Source organism: Ictidomys tridecemlineatus, chromosome 3 (assembly GCF_052094955.1).
Source record: "Ictidomys tridecemlineatus isolate mIctTri1 chromosome 3, mIctTri1.hap1, whole genome shotgun sequence".
NCBI classification, from domain to species: Eukaryota; Metazoa; Chordata; class Mammalia; order Rodentia; family Sciuridae; genus Ictidomys; species Ictidomys tridecemlineatus.
Window position 1 is genome coordinate 34,474,934 of NC_135479.1, and position 16,128 is coordinate 34,491,061.

The 16,128-nt window shown below is 37.9% G+C and overlaps 1 protein-coding gene across 9 annotated transcripts in view; it reads right to left on the bottom strand.

Annotated features, from left to right (window-relative positions):
- The window catches only part of Bcas3 (BCAS3 microtubule associated cell migration factor), a 573,169-nt gene that overhangs the window by 137,177 nt on the left and 419,864 nt on the right, over nucleotides 1-16,128 (bottom strand). Inside the window, exon 24 of one of the 9 annotated variants that reach the window (XM_078042366.1) lies at nucleotides 15,965-16,099. The exons of the other annotated variants lie outside the window; for them this stretch is intronic. Within the exon in view, the coding sequence (XP_077898492.1) occupies nucleotides 16,044-16,099 (56 nt within the window). The 3' untranslated portion in view covers nucleotides 15,965-16,043. Of the gene's footprint in view, nucleotides 1-15,964; nucleotides 16,100-16,128 lie in introns of those variants that run through there. 9 annotated transcript variants of the gene reach the window in all.

Genomic DNA, 16,128 nt, shown 5'->3' on the forward strand with positions numbered 1-16,128 from the left:
ACCATCCTAAGACCATACCAGTTAATCAAACCTAGATTTCTTGATTTTAGTCTATAAATGAGAACATATGTTCTTAAAATTGAAATTTATGGTTTGATAAGCCTACGGATGCTCTTTCATTCAAAGGTTTATGCTAAGTCCTTGATTTTTATTATTTCTTTATAGTTCCTCACTATTTGTTCACATTTTGGTTAAGTAATTTTATTCTGCCACTATATGACCTCTATGTTTATATCTATATCAATATGACTGCTAACAAATTTCCTAATTAAGTACTTTGAACCCATAAAGCAGTCGTGTGATTACACACACACACACACACACACACACACACACAGCATCAGTCATGTGTATTCTTAACAGTTATAGTAATGTCAGCCCATTAACCAAACACCCAATTACAGGCACTGTACTATAATGCATTATCTTACTTATTCCCTAATAAATTCATGATAAGTTATAATAAATTCATCATTATGAGGAAACTGAAGAAAGTTATAATTTTCATCATGATGAGAAAACTGAGGCAGAAGGAAGTAAATCTATTTGCTAGTTAGTGATGTAGTTAGCTTCCTTTATAACTCTAGGGATTAGACTTTTCCCTATTACATTCTCCAGTAGTTCATACTCTTGTGGTTTTCCCTTTATATTATGTAATCTCCTGCAGTTTTCTTGATACAGAACTTTGCAGAGCTATATAGATGTGCATACATCTAATGAAGCATTTTTTGTGATCATAGTTGCAGTAAGAGACCCCACAGGAACCCAGCAACATCAGCTTTAAGAAGGGTGCCCAGCTCTAAGAAAGTGAAGGGCAAATAGGCTTCGGCTTTCCCAAGAATCTGTTTTAGAATGTGTCCTAGAAGTGTGCTGGCTTTTTTTTTTTTTTCTTCCAACCTTGATAATCAGATTTATCTCTTAATAGCTAAAGTCTTGCCTCTGTTGGTGACAAGAAGTTAAGAATCTTAAATCTCTGAAGGACAGATGATAACCCAGTGCTATCAATTTGGTTTGGAAAGAGAATGCTGTGAAATAGCCTTAAGTGTCTGATAGGAGATGTTTCTCAGGCAGCCTGAAAACACTGGAGAGTGATAATGATAAAAACCAATTCTAAGTATGTAGAGCTTGAAGGGGAGGAAATCTCTCTTTCTGACATTAGAAGGCAGTATTCTCAGATCTTCTTGAAAAAGAGCCAGGCAAACTACTGTTTCCATGCTCTCAAGAAGGGAATGTGATGTAAAGAAACAATTATAGGAGCTGATCTTCCAAACACTGGGATTCAACATGAACTACATTTTCTAGATGTACACACACCTTTTTTCAACAGGCCCTTCCTGATTATATTACACCAATTACTGTTATTTTGGCCACCATTCCTATTTTCTTCAATTCTTACCACTAGTTACCCTGCTGTCTCTAGGCCTGAGAACAAGATCTGTCTTTGGTATCACAGATGGGGGAACCAATGTAGTGTCATTTTTTTACTATGTAAAAAGTGAAAAGAGCATTTTAGAAGTTTTAGTAAAAAGACCATTCTAAAAGAGTAGATATCCATTCCCTTTCATCCTAAGACTTAAAGTTTTAAGTTATTGATTAGGAATTCAGTTACTTTGTTGAACCTAAAGGTCAGATAATGGGCTCAAAGAAGATGAAGTAGTATTAATTCACTGTGCTTTAACTCTTGAAATGTGCTCCATAAGATCAGAGAAAATCCCACAGTATTATGAAGCAGTAAAAAAAATTGTCTTCTGTAGAAAGATGGTTTTTCTCTTTTGTGTGACTACCAGCCATCAAATAAAAGTCTAAAATGTGGGTAAGCTAGAACACAGGGATTCTGGGCATGAGCTTCTGCAAACAGATTCCTATGACACCATCAAAAAAGGAAACTTGAGTTTTAATGACACACCAGATCTTTCTCTGAAAGGTTCTGGGAATGGCAGACTTATTCCTAGTTAGTTAGACCCTCCTTTCTTGCCCTACTCTTCCTTTCCCCATAACCCGCCCTATTTTTCCTGCCCCCAACAGGATGGGAAGAAAACGTCCTTAGAAGACCTTTCCTTTTTTATATTACACAATCTCATCTCTGGAATTCAAGTCCTAGTACTGCTCAGCCCAAATAAGAAGTGCTTGTCACCAGGAAGGCGGCCATCTAAACAAGCAGCAGCTGGATGAGAAAAGAGGGCATGTCATCCCAGAGCAGCAGAGAGGGTTTCTCACGGCAGCTATTTGCAACCCTCCAAGGAGCTACCGAGGCTGCCCATTAAAACCCTGTTAAAACACTTCTGATGTTGTCAGCAGCAGAAAGCTGAAATAGCACAGCGATCACAGAGATGCTATCTGCCTCAAGCAATTCAGTGGTACTGTCAATACTATGAGCAAGAAGGTACAAGATAAGCAACAACCTAATTTTTACATCAAAATTTTATAAACCCCCTGAGCTGGTAGCAGTAGTAATGTGGGCACACAGGGACCACGTCAATGGCTACTCTGGGGAGAGAAAGACCTTTATGTTGAGATCTGCCCCAAAGGTCCTGAACCTGCCCACTGCATGACTCCCCCAAACTCCCTAGGAAATGTGCCTAGAGAGGAATTACTGGGGGGATGAGGATGTGGCTCAGTGCACATGCTTGCCCAGCATGTGTAAGGCCCTGGGTTTGAGCCCCAGCACTTCCCCCCACCACACACACACAGAGGAATTACTGGAATGTTCCTTTCTAGGGCACTGCTGGGCACCACTTGAGACAAGGTATTTCTGAGTAGGATTTTTTTTTTCCCCAGAAATGGCATGTCAGAAGACAACCTGCTCAAGTATCATCTACTCATCTTTATTTCCCAAGAGAAGAATCAAATCTTACTGAGAAGGCTATAGAACCTGCTTGATTTTGCACTTTATTGCTCTGCTTCAGATTTCCTATAAAAATTTTAGTTACAGAGCTCAGAATTTTAATTCTAGAGAGTCTTCCCTTGTTAGCAAACAGAAAACAAGGAAGGTGTCTTAGAGAATTTTTGGATTCACTACATTTATGTTGGAAATAATAGGATAGCTGTGTATAGCAGTGCACCCCAGTAATCTCAGCTACTCAGGAGGCTGAGGCAGGAGGATCACAAGTTCAAGGCCAGACTCAGCAACTTAGTGAGACTTTGTCTCAAAATAAAATAAAATAAAAAAGACTGGGGATATAGCTCAGGGGTAAAGCATCCCTGGATTCAATCTCAAGTACAAAAACAAAACCAAAAAAACAAACAAAAGAAAGAAAACCCAGAATATACAAGGTAATTCTAACATTTTAAGAAGCACAGGTTCTGGTATCATTGTATTTACAATAGTAGCTCTTCCTTTGGTTCTGTATGTGTAAAATTGGGTGATAAATCAGGTGATTGCCATCCAAATTGGCACACTTTTGGTGGTAAAATGAGCATCAACTGGTACAACCAAAAAAGTGGTACCTAGGCAAATTGGAACCTATCCTGCCCTCACAGTAAACAGAGACCTGAAAAGTTATATGACAATACAGGAAATAACTAAGTGGCTATTTTATCACAAAAACTAAATGACAGGCCAGGATGAAGATGTTCAGTCTATCAGCTAGATCTAGTTTTCCTAACAAATACTGGGCTATTTTAACCCCAGTGCTCAACTGTGCAGACCCAGCTCTGACTCTCCTTAGTGAGAGGAAGAGAATCATTACCAAAATGATCATAATGAAGTTATAATTACTCACTGTAGCTTTGCATACAAAATCACAGTCAGTTAGAAACTTATTTCCATGAAATTTACCAAATACCGACACCAAGAACATGCAGGTCTCAGAGTCCTTTTCTCTTTGACTGGGTACAATGTAGCTCAGTAGTAGAGCAACAGCGTGCATAAGGCCCTGGGTTTAATCCCCAGCACTGCAAAAAAGAAAGAGAGGAAGGGGGAAGGGATGGGGGAGGGGAAGGGGGAGGGAGAAGGGGAAGGGGAGGGGAGGGGGAGAGGAAGGAGGAGGAGAAGGAGGAGGAGGAGGACAATGACGAGGACAAGGACAAGAAGAAGAAAAATCCTTTTCTCTGGTTCTTTTAATAGACCCTAGAGGGCAGACAGACTGGTGGTTAGGCATTTTCTACTTGGACAAAATAATTTAAGGTAATTCCAACAATCCCCCCAAATCTGAAGTTTTTGGCTAGGGTATTACCTATCTTCTGGAAGTAATGAGTGTGATAACAGGCTCAGAGCAGCCTACTGATGGGGCAACAGGGAGTGAGTTTAAGACTAAAAAAGTATAGCCAGCTCCTCAAGGAACAAGTAATGAGGTGTTCTATGTGACCTTTTTTTTTTTTTTTAATTGTTGATGGACCTTTTCTTTATTTATTATTTATATGTGGTGCTAAGAATAAACCCAGTGTCTCACCCATGCTAGGCAAGTGCTCTACCACTGAGCCACAACTCCAGCCCTCTTAAGACCCAACTTTAACAATCCTTTAACTATCCCAGTTCACCTAGTTCTGAATGGATCCAGATTGTGATACTACAAGCGAACTGTAAACAGAACAAGATTAAATGAAGAGTTACCTGGAAAAGACCAGATAATCCCAAGGATTCTTGTGAAACCAGTCCACCTAAATTATCAATGACCAGTTATAGCAGTACTCATGGAAAAGTAGGAAGGCCTCCCAGAAGAGCAATAAAGTCAGCCACGAAGACAATTTTAGAGAAGCTGACACTTATCTTGTATAGTTTATTTTGTGTCTGGCACTGAGGTTTTTTTTGTTTGTTTGTTTGTTTTCCCTCTTTCTTTTTTTCTTTCTAAGTACTTTGAGGAAGGAAGGGGGAGAGGGCTTAGAGGAATAGAGACAAAGCTATATGGGATGCCATCTGACCAAGAAAAGTATTTCTTAAGCAAATTAATAAGTCAGAAGAATCGTTCTAATGACAGTAGGTCTATAAAACCCAGTGGGATTAAAAAAAAGTGGAGGGGCTGAGGATGTGGCTCAAGTGGTAGTGTGCTCGCCTAGTATACATGAGCCACTGGGTTCAATTCTCAGCACCAAATAAAAATAAAATAAAGATATTTTTAAAAAGTAGAATTTGGAGTGTGCCTAGGTTCTGGGAATATTTTATATTTATTTGCTCATTACTGTTTTTTTGTTTTGTTGTTGTTGTTGTTTTTCTTTGTGTGTGTGTGTGTGTGTGTGTGTGTGTGTGTGTGTGTGTAGTACTGAGCTTGAATCCAGGGCCTTATAATGCTCAGCAAGTGTTCCACCATTGAGCTATATCTCTAGCTCCTTTAAAAATTTTCGTATTTTGGTACTTTAAGTTTCCCAGGTTGGCCTCAGATAGCCCCAAGAAAGGGGAGTGGGGGGAGCATTTTTGCTCTTAGTTCCTGTTTATCTTTTTCAAGTAAGGTTTCCTATAATTTACTTTACTGGGGCAAGCCAAACTAAAACCACAATGAATTTTGGGCCACAATATTCCTACCAAGTGCTTCCAAACCATTGTAAGGACTGGAAGTCATTCAGGCAGAAAAACAATCTATTCTTTTCAGGAATTTAGACTTTTCACTATCATAAAACTGGAGGACATTGTTAAAACTAGTGTTAACTTTAAACTGTACATGGCAGAAAAACTTTGCAGATCGATGACTTGAAAATCAAGTGATCAATAAGAAAAACTTATATTAATATAAATGAACATTTTAACTCCATATCTTAATGGAATAGTGTATTTGAAGATTATCTTACTTCATATAAAATAAGCAAATACTTATTGAGTTGCCCAGTTTATAGATACGATGATACAGACTATAATTACATATGTTTTAATTGGGTATCCCCTTTTTCAGCTGTTAAGTTTTTTCACTTTAAATTTCTATTTGGGGTATAGCCAACAATTGCTGAAAATAAAAGCTTCCCTTTTCAATAATTGCACACTTGAGTTAAGGAAAATATGACCAAATGGTGATATAAATCCTAATAGTAGTTTCTTCTGTTATGAATAAACTCAAATCAACATCACCCTAAATCCACACTGGTGTCTAGGCCAGGCCCAACTTATGGATGTCTCATGATATACTCAAGAATCTCTCTGCTGGCTTTGAGTTAATCATAGGAAATGGAAATAGAAAATTCACTCTGTGCTGCCTAATCCAAAATGGCTATCAGAGAAACTGGCATGGAATAAAATATACAGCCAATAAAATATTCAGCAAAGCATCCTACAATAGCAGAGACCTATTATTCTAGGAACCAACCTAAATATGTATTTCAATATTTTAGAAAAATGGACTTATATAGTACACTCTGGAAAGCAAAGACATTCCACTAAGACAAAGGTTTTCAAATCTGAACACACACTGGAATCACCTGGGAAATTGAAAACTATCGAAGCTAAGGCTCCAACTTCAACTGCTCTGAGTGTATACTGGGTGTGGGGAATTTTTAAACATCTCTCAGGAGTTATAATGTAGCACAAGGTTAAGAATGACTACACCAAGACAAAGCCTTCACATTTAATGAAGCCTGGATATCATGTTAGTAAATTAGGGAAGTAAATATGAAAAGAGATAGAAATTGGGGAAGATTTGTTTTCCATGTTTCTTGTAATTTGAGCTCAAGTAATCTAAAAATGTAAAAACAGGTTCCTTGGTATTTTAGAGTCAGCAACCTAACAAATGCAGCTCCCATCTATGGAGGTGTTTGCATGCAGGTGTTTGGAGATTTATATTTAAATGTTACCTGTATTTCTCAGTAGAAATCCTATAGATCTAGAAGGCAAGATCAGAAATAATCTAGTTCAAATGCTCTACAAAATATGAAACTAAAGAACAGAGAGGAAGCTGGGCATGGCAGTTTGTGCCTATAGTTCCAGATACTTGGAGGCTAGTGTAGGAGAATAGCGCTAGCCTAGGAGTTGGAGGGCAGCCTGAGCAACATAGCAAGACCTCATCTCTTAGAATAAAAAACAAATAACTACTACAACAACAAGAAGACAGAAAAGTAGACTGTGTCAAAAGACAGAGAGTCAGATATCGACAGAAGTAAAAACTCAGATTTCCAGATTACTCATCCAGAGCAAGGAGAAACAACTGACCAAGTTATTTTATTTTGCCCAATGATATGCGTGACTCCTGAAATATTTTCTTTAAATATAGGTGATAGCATCCATGCCTAGGATACTAGCTACCTTAACTGAAAAAAATCAGATCAAGCCAAGGAGATTCGGAAAACTATAATAGACAATATGTGAAATTAATCCTGGTTCTATATTCTGCTGTTTTTCTTTCTCTTGAAGATACTCTGTACATTAAGTACATGCAAGTGAAAATTTTTCTGAGATAAAACCAATAACAAGCTTATTATTGCTACATCCTGCTTACTGCCTCTACAGTATGTTCTTAGGCAGAGTTTAATTTTTTGATCAGTTATCTTTCAGGATTTTGCAGAGAGACCACTGACCTGTAAATTCCAATGAGCAATTCCATTGACATTCCTACAGCTGGAATAAGCTCTGAAAGCAGCCATGCAAGGAGTCCTGGAAAGGTGGGTAGGTTGTCTAGCTTACTGTGGAGTCCAGCAATCACCGGTGTCCTCCATTCTTCATGCCCTTCACTTCAGGCAACTCCTCACTAGTTTTCCCTTTCCACTGCTTTCTCTATAACCCTGAGACAATTACAAAAGGTCAGACAGCATAGTTTAATGTGTCATTCAATTGTTTTCTGGCTGCCTTCCTTACAGTCAGTCACCTGCTGGGAAATACAACTTGGTATTCATGATGTACTAAATCAATCTAAAAAGATTCTTAATTTAAAGAAAAAAAATTTTTAGTTGCCAATGAACCTTTATTTATTTATTTTTATGTGGTGCTGAGGATGGAACCCAGTGCCTCATGCATGCCAGGCAAGTGCTCTACCACGGAGCCACAACCCCAGCCTTTAATTTTTAAATTCTAATCCAGATTCTGCCATAAAATGTGTATCTGTCAATCTGTACATTCATCTTCCAACTTTCTTTCACTACTTAAAAAAAAAAAAAACAATTGTGATTTTTGGAAGGCAACATAGTAAGACTCTGTCTTGGGGAGGTAGGGAAGGTCAGGAAGACCTTGTTGTTGCTACAACAAGAAGAGAGGGAAAAGGTTCTTTTAGGAACTTGAGAGGATGGTTATAGCACTATCTTGCTTTAAATCTCCCATGAACTAAATATAGCTTCTCATTATTCCTACTTTTGTCATATGGATAACAATTTAAGCAAAGGAAACTAACTCGTGGCTAGTGCACCAGGTTCTGAGGAATACAGAAAAAGTATGACATAGGTTCTTCCACAAAGAAGTTAGCTACTGAATGGGGATTCAATTCAAAAACATAAAAGCACTTGTATATGATATAATAAAACAGATATTAACTGCCAGGAGAGGATTATGTAAGAAAGAACTTGAAGGGTGTAGAGATACAGGCCAATTTTCTGAAGGTTGTCCACAGGAAAAAAGCTAACCAAATGGTATTGTCTAAGCATGCATTATCCACAAAGACCAATTCATGTTCGACCATAGTTTAAAAGAGATACTGAGAAATGGAACTGGAAACTAGCATCACTTTGTCTAACAAATGTCTTGCTTATTGTTAAGGCTTGTATAATCTCATGGCTTTAAAGCAGAAATAACAACTACTGACTAGACTCCATACATATTTATATTTTACACTTGTATATATTTTATATTCTATAATATTACTCATATATGTAGACATATACATAAAGTCTATAAGTCTTTTCTTTTGCTAATACAATAGAATTTAGATAGCTCTTAGAAGATATACATTTTTTCAGAGAGACAAATAATTTAGAGTTTATTAATATATCATCCTATTTTTAAAACTATTTGAGTTTCAAAACAGGATCCCCTTCCAATAGAAAGGATCTTTTCACAGGTAAGCATATGTATAATCCTTAAGGAGCAACAAGTTTAGGATATAAATCTGTCAAGTCTAGAATATTCCTTTTGAGTTGTACAAATGACAGAAAACAATAGTGTACCAGTTCTTTCTAACATTAGCTGCTTTGTTCCTCCTCACAGCCTTACAGAAAAGATTATTTGCAACTCTTCACATCCTTATAAAATATTCAACTCTTCAATGAAATGAGTTTCCCACATTGTGGAAACACCCACACAGCAAACTGTAGCAGTGAATGAAATGGATTATAGTCAGGTCTCTGACGATATTAACTTTATGCTAAGACCCTGCTCTGGTGGGCAGCTTTCTCTTCAAATCTTTGCCTGAACATTTTTTACCCAGGAAACCTACTCTGGACCTTCAGATGATCTGTTCAGTAGTTATTTAAGCATAACATTTTGTGTGTGGGAACTTGCTGGTGTGAGTATAATGATGGGTCCCTGGCTGAAATGTCAGAGGCTTTTTTTTTTTTTTTTAATGAAAAAATGACCTGGATGTAAAGATGAGATCCTCCCTTGAATGCTGCATAATTCTACTAGGCCAACAAGCATATGCAAAACCACCCTCAGGAGAGCCGGCCTGGCTTTTTCAGCCCCCTCTGCTGTTGTGCATAGTGCTCTTTTCAGCCAACAGCTCTTAGATGGAGCAACACTCACTTTAAATCAGCTTTCAAACAGCTACTCGTTCAAGAAAGCCAACACAAAAGGACTCAAATTGGGCAGCTAGAGAAACCTGCAGCCACAAACTTGATGGAAGAGGTCAAAAGGGAGCCATGGGAGAGTGGCTCCCTGAAGCATGAAAGTCTCTCCATGTTTAAACCCGTTTTGGGAAAGTCTTCTGAATCACGAATATAATCAGCAAGGAGGCACAGCCCCTTGATGACCAATTGGATTATTATTTGAGCTAGCCAGACAATGATTGCTGATTATGGGGGGGGGGAGTGAAGGGAACTAGCTCTTGCACTTTCTTGAGAGAACATTAATGTCATTCCATTTCTTCTAAGTAGGAGAGAAGGCCTCTTTTCTTTCCTCCACCCAGCACTGGGATCTGGCTCCTGGAAGGCTGGAGGCTCCTGGAAGCCAAGGCTTTGGCTCAGCTGCACGGGTTGTACAGGTATAGGGTAAGTGGGGTTATACACACCATTTCCTCATCAGAACCCCTACTTACCTGCACAGAAGAAACTGCCTGGGAATAATGGGTTCTTGGTTCCCCGCAGTGTGCCCCAATGGGAGATGGCCTGGAGAGCATTTTACTACCTGCAAAGATCCTTCCCTCATCCCCCTCATTCATACCTGTTATCACTCCAAGTTAAGGAAACATTCTGCAATCCTATTTAGTAGCTACCCTAAAATTACCTCAGCCAAACAGTCCACTCTTCATTGTCACTCAGAACCTGTGCTTAGCATCTAGTCATGAGCAACTTCAGTGATGGGCCCCAGAATAGAAGTTAGTGAGTCCAAGGTATTTACTGATATTATCTTTTTAAAAATTAATTTTTTAAATTTGATCTTTTTAGTTATATACATGATTATTCTTGGCCACTAGGCATGAATTGGAAAAGAAATTCAGAAACTTGACTTCATTTAAGTGATTCTATTTTTTAACTTTTGAACAGTGACCCCAATATTTACTCCTTTAGGAATTTTGGATCTAATTCAGTTAACTAGAAAGGTAAATTTCTAAATGATTCCAAAAGGAGCCTTCAGAGTTGACCAACCATTGTTTCAGAAGAACTGCAAATGTCTCATTTGCAGGACCAAATCCACTGGGTTCCTTTACCTCCCAGGAGGTCATTACTCTTCTGCATGATAGAATGGCATTAACTTTTACCACAGTGACAATGTGAGTGTGAGCATATAGTAGGTCAGCAGGTGCAGGGTATTCTGATGAGCGAGAGATACCTTTTAACCATCCACATATTCTTCACTTTGTAAAATCTGACACTTTCTCTCTGCAGCTAAAGGAATCAACTCCCCTGCCCTGATGAATTTCATGTCTAATTAAAGCACTTTCCACATCTGTCCTGCATGGGCTGAAGGCTGGACCACATTCAATTGGGTTTCTGTTCAGCCTCTTTAAGAAGCAGTGGCAGCAGCTCTCCTGCAAAATGGTCTAGGGAAGCCACCTAAAAGGGTGGGTGATCTTCGTAAATGGACAGGAAACAGAAAAGATGAATATTGGGCGGATGACAGATCCCTTAACTGGCCTTCAAGATACAAGCTGTTCTATTAAACATAGGGCCATTATGCTGGCCGGCCATCCACTTTAAACCCCAGAGTGATTAAAATGCTGGCAGGAAATGAAAGCTCTCTATTGAAGGTCCTTCCCTGAGGTCCTAATTTCAAACCAAATTTTACAGCACCGCACAGGAACAAAGGAAGCCCAGTCTTCCAAGTCTTCTTTTTGTCACTTTGGACAAAGACACCCCCTCATACTCCTCAAAGAACAATGGGCTCTGTAGAGCCAGAGCCACGCCAAGAATGGGCACAAACCATACAGAAACACATTTTAAAAATACATTTTACACTGCCCTTGACATTTCGGATAAATAGAAACCACTACACTGAAATTCCAAATATTTCATCCTTTCCCTCCACCCCTTGCCTTTATAATGAGAATTTTCCTATTTTCCCAATCTACTTGATCTTTGACATTTTGGCCTCTGTGAATGGAGGACATAGTAGAGTAGTCTAAATAAATTAATTATTCAGATAATTGCATTTTATGAAAATAACTACTATAACGGGGACAAGCACACGATTTTCACTAACAGAAGAGAACAAGGATGCCTATAATTCTTTAAAAACTGAAACAGTTTTAGAGGCATTTATATTCTATAGTACCCTAAGCAAGCCGAGGAAACATGGTATCACGAAAGAATTTTTTTTTTCTTTACTAGTTGTTGTTTCAGGGTGGCCTGTTTTTTCCCTTGTTCTTCTTCAGCAAAAACAGCTTTTATGTTTTTACAGAACCACTTTAGATTCACTCTTCCACACGGAGGAGGTTTACTTGGATTTGGCAGGCTGAGAACAGCTGGTTGTTTCCTAACGAATGGAACATGAGACCATATGTTTCAACATTTAAGCAATTTTGAACCAGAGGTATTATTTGGAGTGTCCTTTGTTGAAACTGTACATTAAATGCCCAAAGGATCTGAGCTACATAAGAGATACAGGTTTTCCTTTTTCTTTTTTAGCACTTTTCTCTTAGCAACAAAACCACTACACACTACTTGTATCATAGATGTACACCACAAGTCTGCAGAGGATGGGTGAGCTGCGTCGTCCCTGCTCCAGGGACAGCTATATTTTAAACAGAAAAAGATAGCTAAGCAGACTTTTTTTTTTTTTTCTTATAATTCTGTTTGGGAACAAAATGTGTCCACTGCGCTCCCGGGGGAGATCAACAACATGGAGACCTGAGCTCCAACACAAGCGTGGACCTGACAGATGGGTAACAGAGACTTTCTGGTGTTGTCACCTAGGATGTACATTCACTTTGTTCCCCTTCTTTCTTTTAGAACACCCTTAAATTGAGCTGGGCTAATGAGATTTAAGTTTGAGTTAAGCAGAGAATAAGAAATGTCCGGAAAGAAGGAAAACCCTTAGTCCTTTAAAGAAATTGCTATGATATTTCTTTTATTTGGTGTCTTAATACTAATCATTAGTACTGTTAGAAAACGAAACTATAGATTCAAAGTCAGGCTAAGTTGGGGCAGCAGCAAGGTTTAGCAGAATAATAATAAGAAAATTATCTTGTCCCTGGAAGAAGAGTCCAGCTTTAAAGAAAATGACATCTAGTGAAAAGTCAAATATGCATTAAGTTGGCAACACAATAATTGAAATGCCAGACACAGGAAAGTATAACAGGAGGTCACCGGCTTCTGGAAAGTTCATGAAACTTTCTCATCCTAAACTGAGATTTAAAAAATAAAGTGAATATATTTTTATGGACCAATTTATAAAAGAAAAAATGAGTCATTTATTAGGATATAATAGGTAAAAAGTAGAATCATAGGTGAAAGTAGTTTATTTTTACCTAAGATTCAGAGAGGGGCATTTCTTTGGACCTGTTTTTGAATCCTAAGTCTACCAGTCTTTTTAATGTATATGTGGCTGGATATAATTTTCAAAAAGGATTTAAAAAATAGTTCTATTAACATTACTGTATACATAAAAGATAACTTGAAAAGATAATCAATCTTACTTCCTAAGTTTTATTTATTTATTTTTATTCATCTATTTTTATGTGGTGATAAGGATCAAATCCAGTGCCTCACATACTCTAGGCAAATGCTCTACCACTGAGCCACAATACCAACTTACTGCCTAAGTTACTTTTTATTTTCTCTAGGTTCTTCTATAAAAGTAAGACTAATAGTATTTTTTGCCCTCTTACTAAGGATTTTACAAAACTCATGTTTTTAGTCATGTTACTAAAAATGTTACTAAAATTCCTTTCCACCACTTCTCACTAAGTCACAAAAATATATTATTTCTTAGTTTTAAGTCTCTTAGCTTTAAGAAAACTTTGAAAAATGGACTCTGTCTACTTAATTTCCCTAAGCCATGAGAGGCAGATTTTTGTCTCCTCTGGGTTCTAAAGTGATATGGGGATTACCTGGAGTGGGGTACATGAACAGTTATATCCATGCTTTTAAGATGCTAACCAGTGCACAGGAAATATGCACAAGGATGTTCACTGCTGCTTTGTTTGCAGAAGCAAAAAGAACTGTAAACAACAGCCACAGGGAGTCTATACCTCCACATGACCACTCTAGGAACAAGGTCAGTAAGCAGGGGAAGAAGCCACAGCGGTCTAGCCTCCACTGACTTGGTAACCTTGTACATACATGTCTATAATTCTTCCTTAGTTTAGTTTCCTTGTCTGTCAGTACCTATATACTAAAGTTATGGGTCAGATTCAATGAATGAATACATGACTGTATCTCTAAATGCTAACCGTTATTACTGATGTGAAGACAGTAAGAAGAGTCAGGGAGACTGGTAAGTACCATATGTACTGATAGAGAAATGATGTCCACAACTTATCCTGGTGAGAGACCATGGGCTAGAGAAGAGCTGATATGATAGTATGAGGACAGAAGGAAAAACGGGTATTTTTGTTATTTATGAACATTGCTGATAAAAGTTTAAGGAACCCAGGCTAGAGGAATAGCTCAGTGGCAGCACACTTACCTAGCATACATGAAGCCCCTGGGTTTAAAAAAAAAAATAGTTTAAGGAACATTCTGCTAACCCTGATATGCTGCAAGTGTTCATGTGCAGAAAACAAAAAGGTAGTCAGAACAAATATTAAACAGTATCTTCAAATAAAAAGATAATTCCTTTGTACCTTACATGCCACTTATTTCCTTAATACCTCTGTTATTTCGAAACAGAATTATTTTGGATCTATATAGAATTCCTCAAGTTAAAAAACAATCATCTTTATAGAATTCAAGTAAAACTTGGTACATTCACCTGGGGAATCCCTTCCTCACAATTTTCCAATATAAAAATATAGTTTTAGGGGCTGGGGCTGTATCTCAGTGGTACAGCGCCTGCCTTGCATGTGTGAATCACTGGCTCAGCACCACTTAAAAATAAATAAAGATATTGTGTCCATCTACAACTAAAAAATTTTTTTAAAAAAATATAGTTTAATTTATTCATAGTGCTACAAAGGAACTACCATGAATATAGTGCGAGTGTTTACATATACATGTATGTACGTGTGTGTGTATATATGTATGTATATATATATATATATATATATATATATATAAAGATAAAATATGGCCTAACTTTAAATTTTTTTTTTTTTAGTTGTAGATGGACACAATATTTTATTTACTTATTTTTATGTGGTGCTGAGGATCGAACCCAGTGCCTCACACATGCTAGACAAGTGCTCTACCACTGAGCCACAACCCCAGTCCCCAAATATGCCCTAACTTTTTATAAATCTTTCAGAAAGTTATTCCTTTATTAATGAGGCATCTAGACAGCTCTGCTTCAGAAGATGGAGGATGCCGTGGATGTGATGAATGGAGAGTGGCCCTGGATGCCCCTTGCACGTCAGCTGCTTATGCAGCTAGTTGTACTCCAGTTTGTGTATCACAGCATACAACATCGCCAGAGATAATGTATCCATTTTAGGCTAAAAATCACCTTAAGGTCCTGTTTTCAACACAGTGATTTTATTATGTTTAGTTAGGCGTTGGCCAAAATTATGACTTATCCCATGTATCTTAAACTGTGAAAGATTCACTCATTTATTCGTTCAACAAACATTTAGTAAATACCTACAAGTAGGGTGCTAGAAAGAGGGATCTATTCACATTTTTATTGGTTAAACTCCCAGGTAAATGTGAAAACCTATGGAAGCAAAAGAAAACTAGAATTCTACTGGTCTGATTGATATAGACTGCTAAAAGAGGTTTGGAGAAATAAATATCATCGTAACTGAGCAGAAAAGCTGCTTTGTTTTTTGTTTGTTTTGTTTTTTGGTTATGTTTGCTCCTGTGCTCCTGAGACACTTCATAGTCCAAGAATACAAAGACTATTCACCTCGTCAGTATTGGGTAAAACTAGGTATACTCCATAGCTGCTGTGTGGCTAAGGGAACTCTAAATGAGCCATTTTAACACAGAGCAGAGTGGAAAAAGCATGCTGGGCAGAGGTCTAAGAACATAAAAGAAGCATATTCTCTGATGAGCAGCCCTTTCTTCTGCACGCTTCACTCTAGACCATCAGCAGGGTTAGGAACACTATGGCATGTGGTAGCAATCACAAAGACCAATTTGTTCTGAGTATGTCAAGGTCAATGACATTATGGCTGAGGAGACTGTCTTGAGCTCTGGAAGTCTGCAAGAGTTCCTGAGTGTCACATAGGATCACCTATGGTGTTTGTTTGCCATTTCTTTCATATGAGCTCTCTCAACAGCCTTTCTTGTAGAATTAGAAGTATGCAGAAATGGAAATACCTCATTCTGGTGGTCTTCTGTTGGTCAACAAATAAATGCTATTGATGTTGACAATGTGGGAGGCCCACCAGGAAGTCCAGCTGGATTTGTTGAAATAAAACAAGTTTTCCTTCCTAAAACACATTTTATCAGGAAACTGGTCTCTGGCTGTATCCAATTAGGATATAGTTTGTCTGTTCTGGCTCTAGAAGACAGAAAAGGAGGAAAGAAATG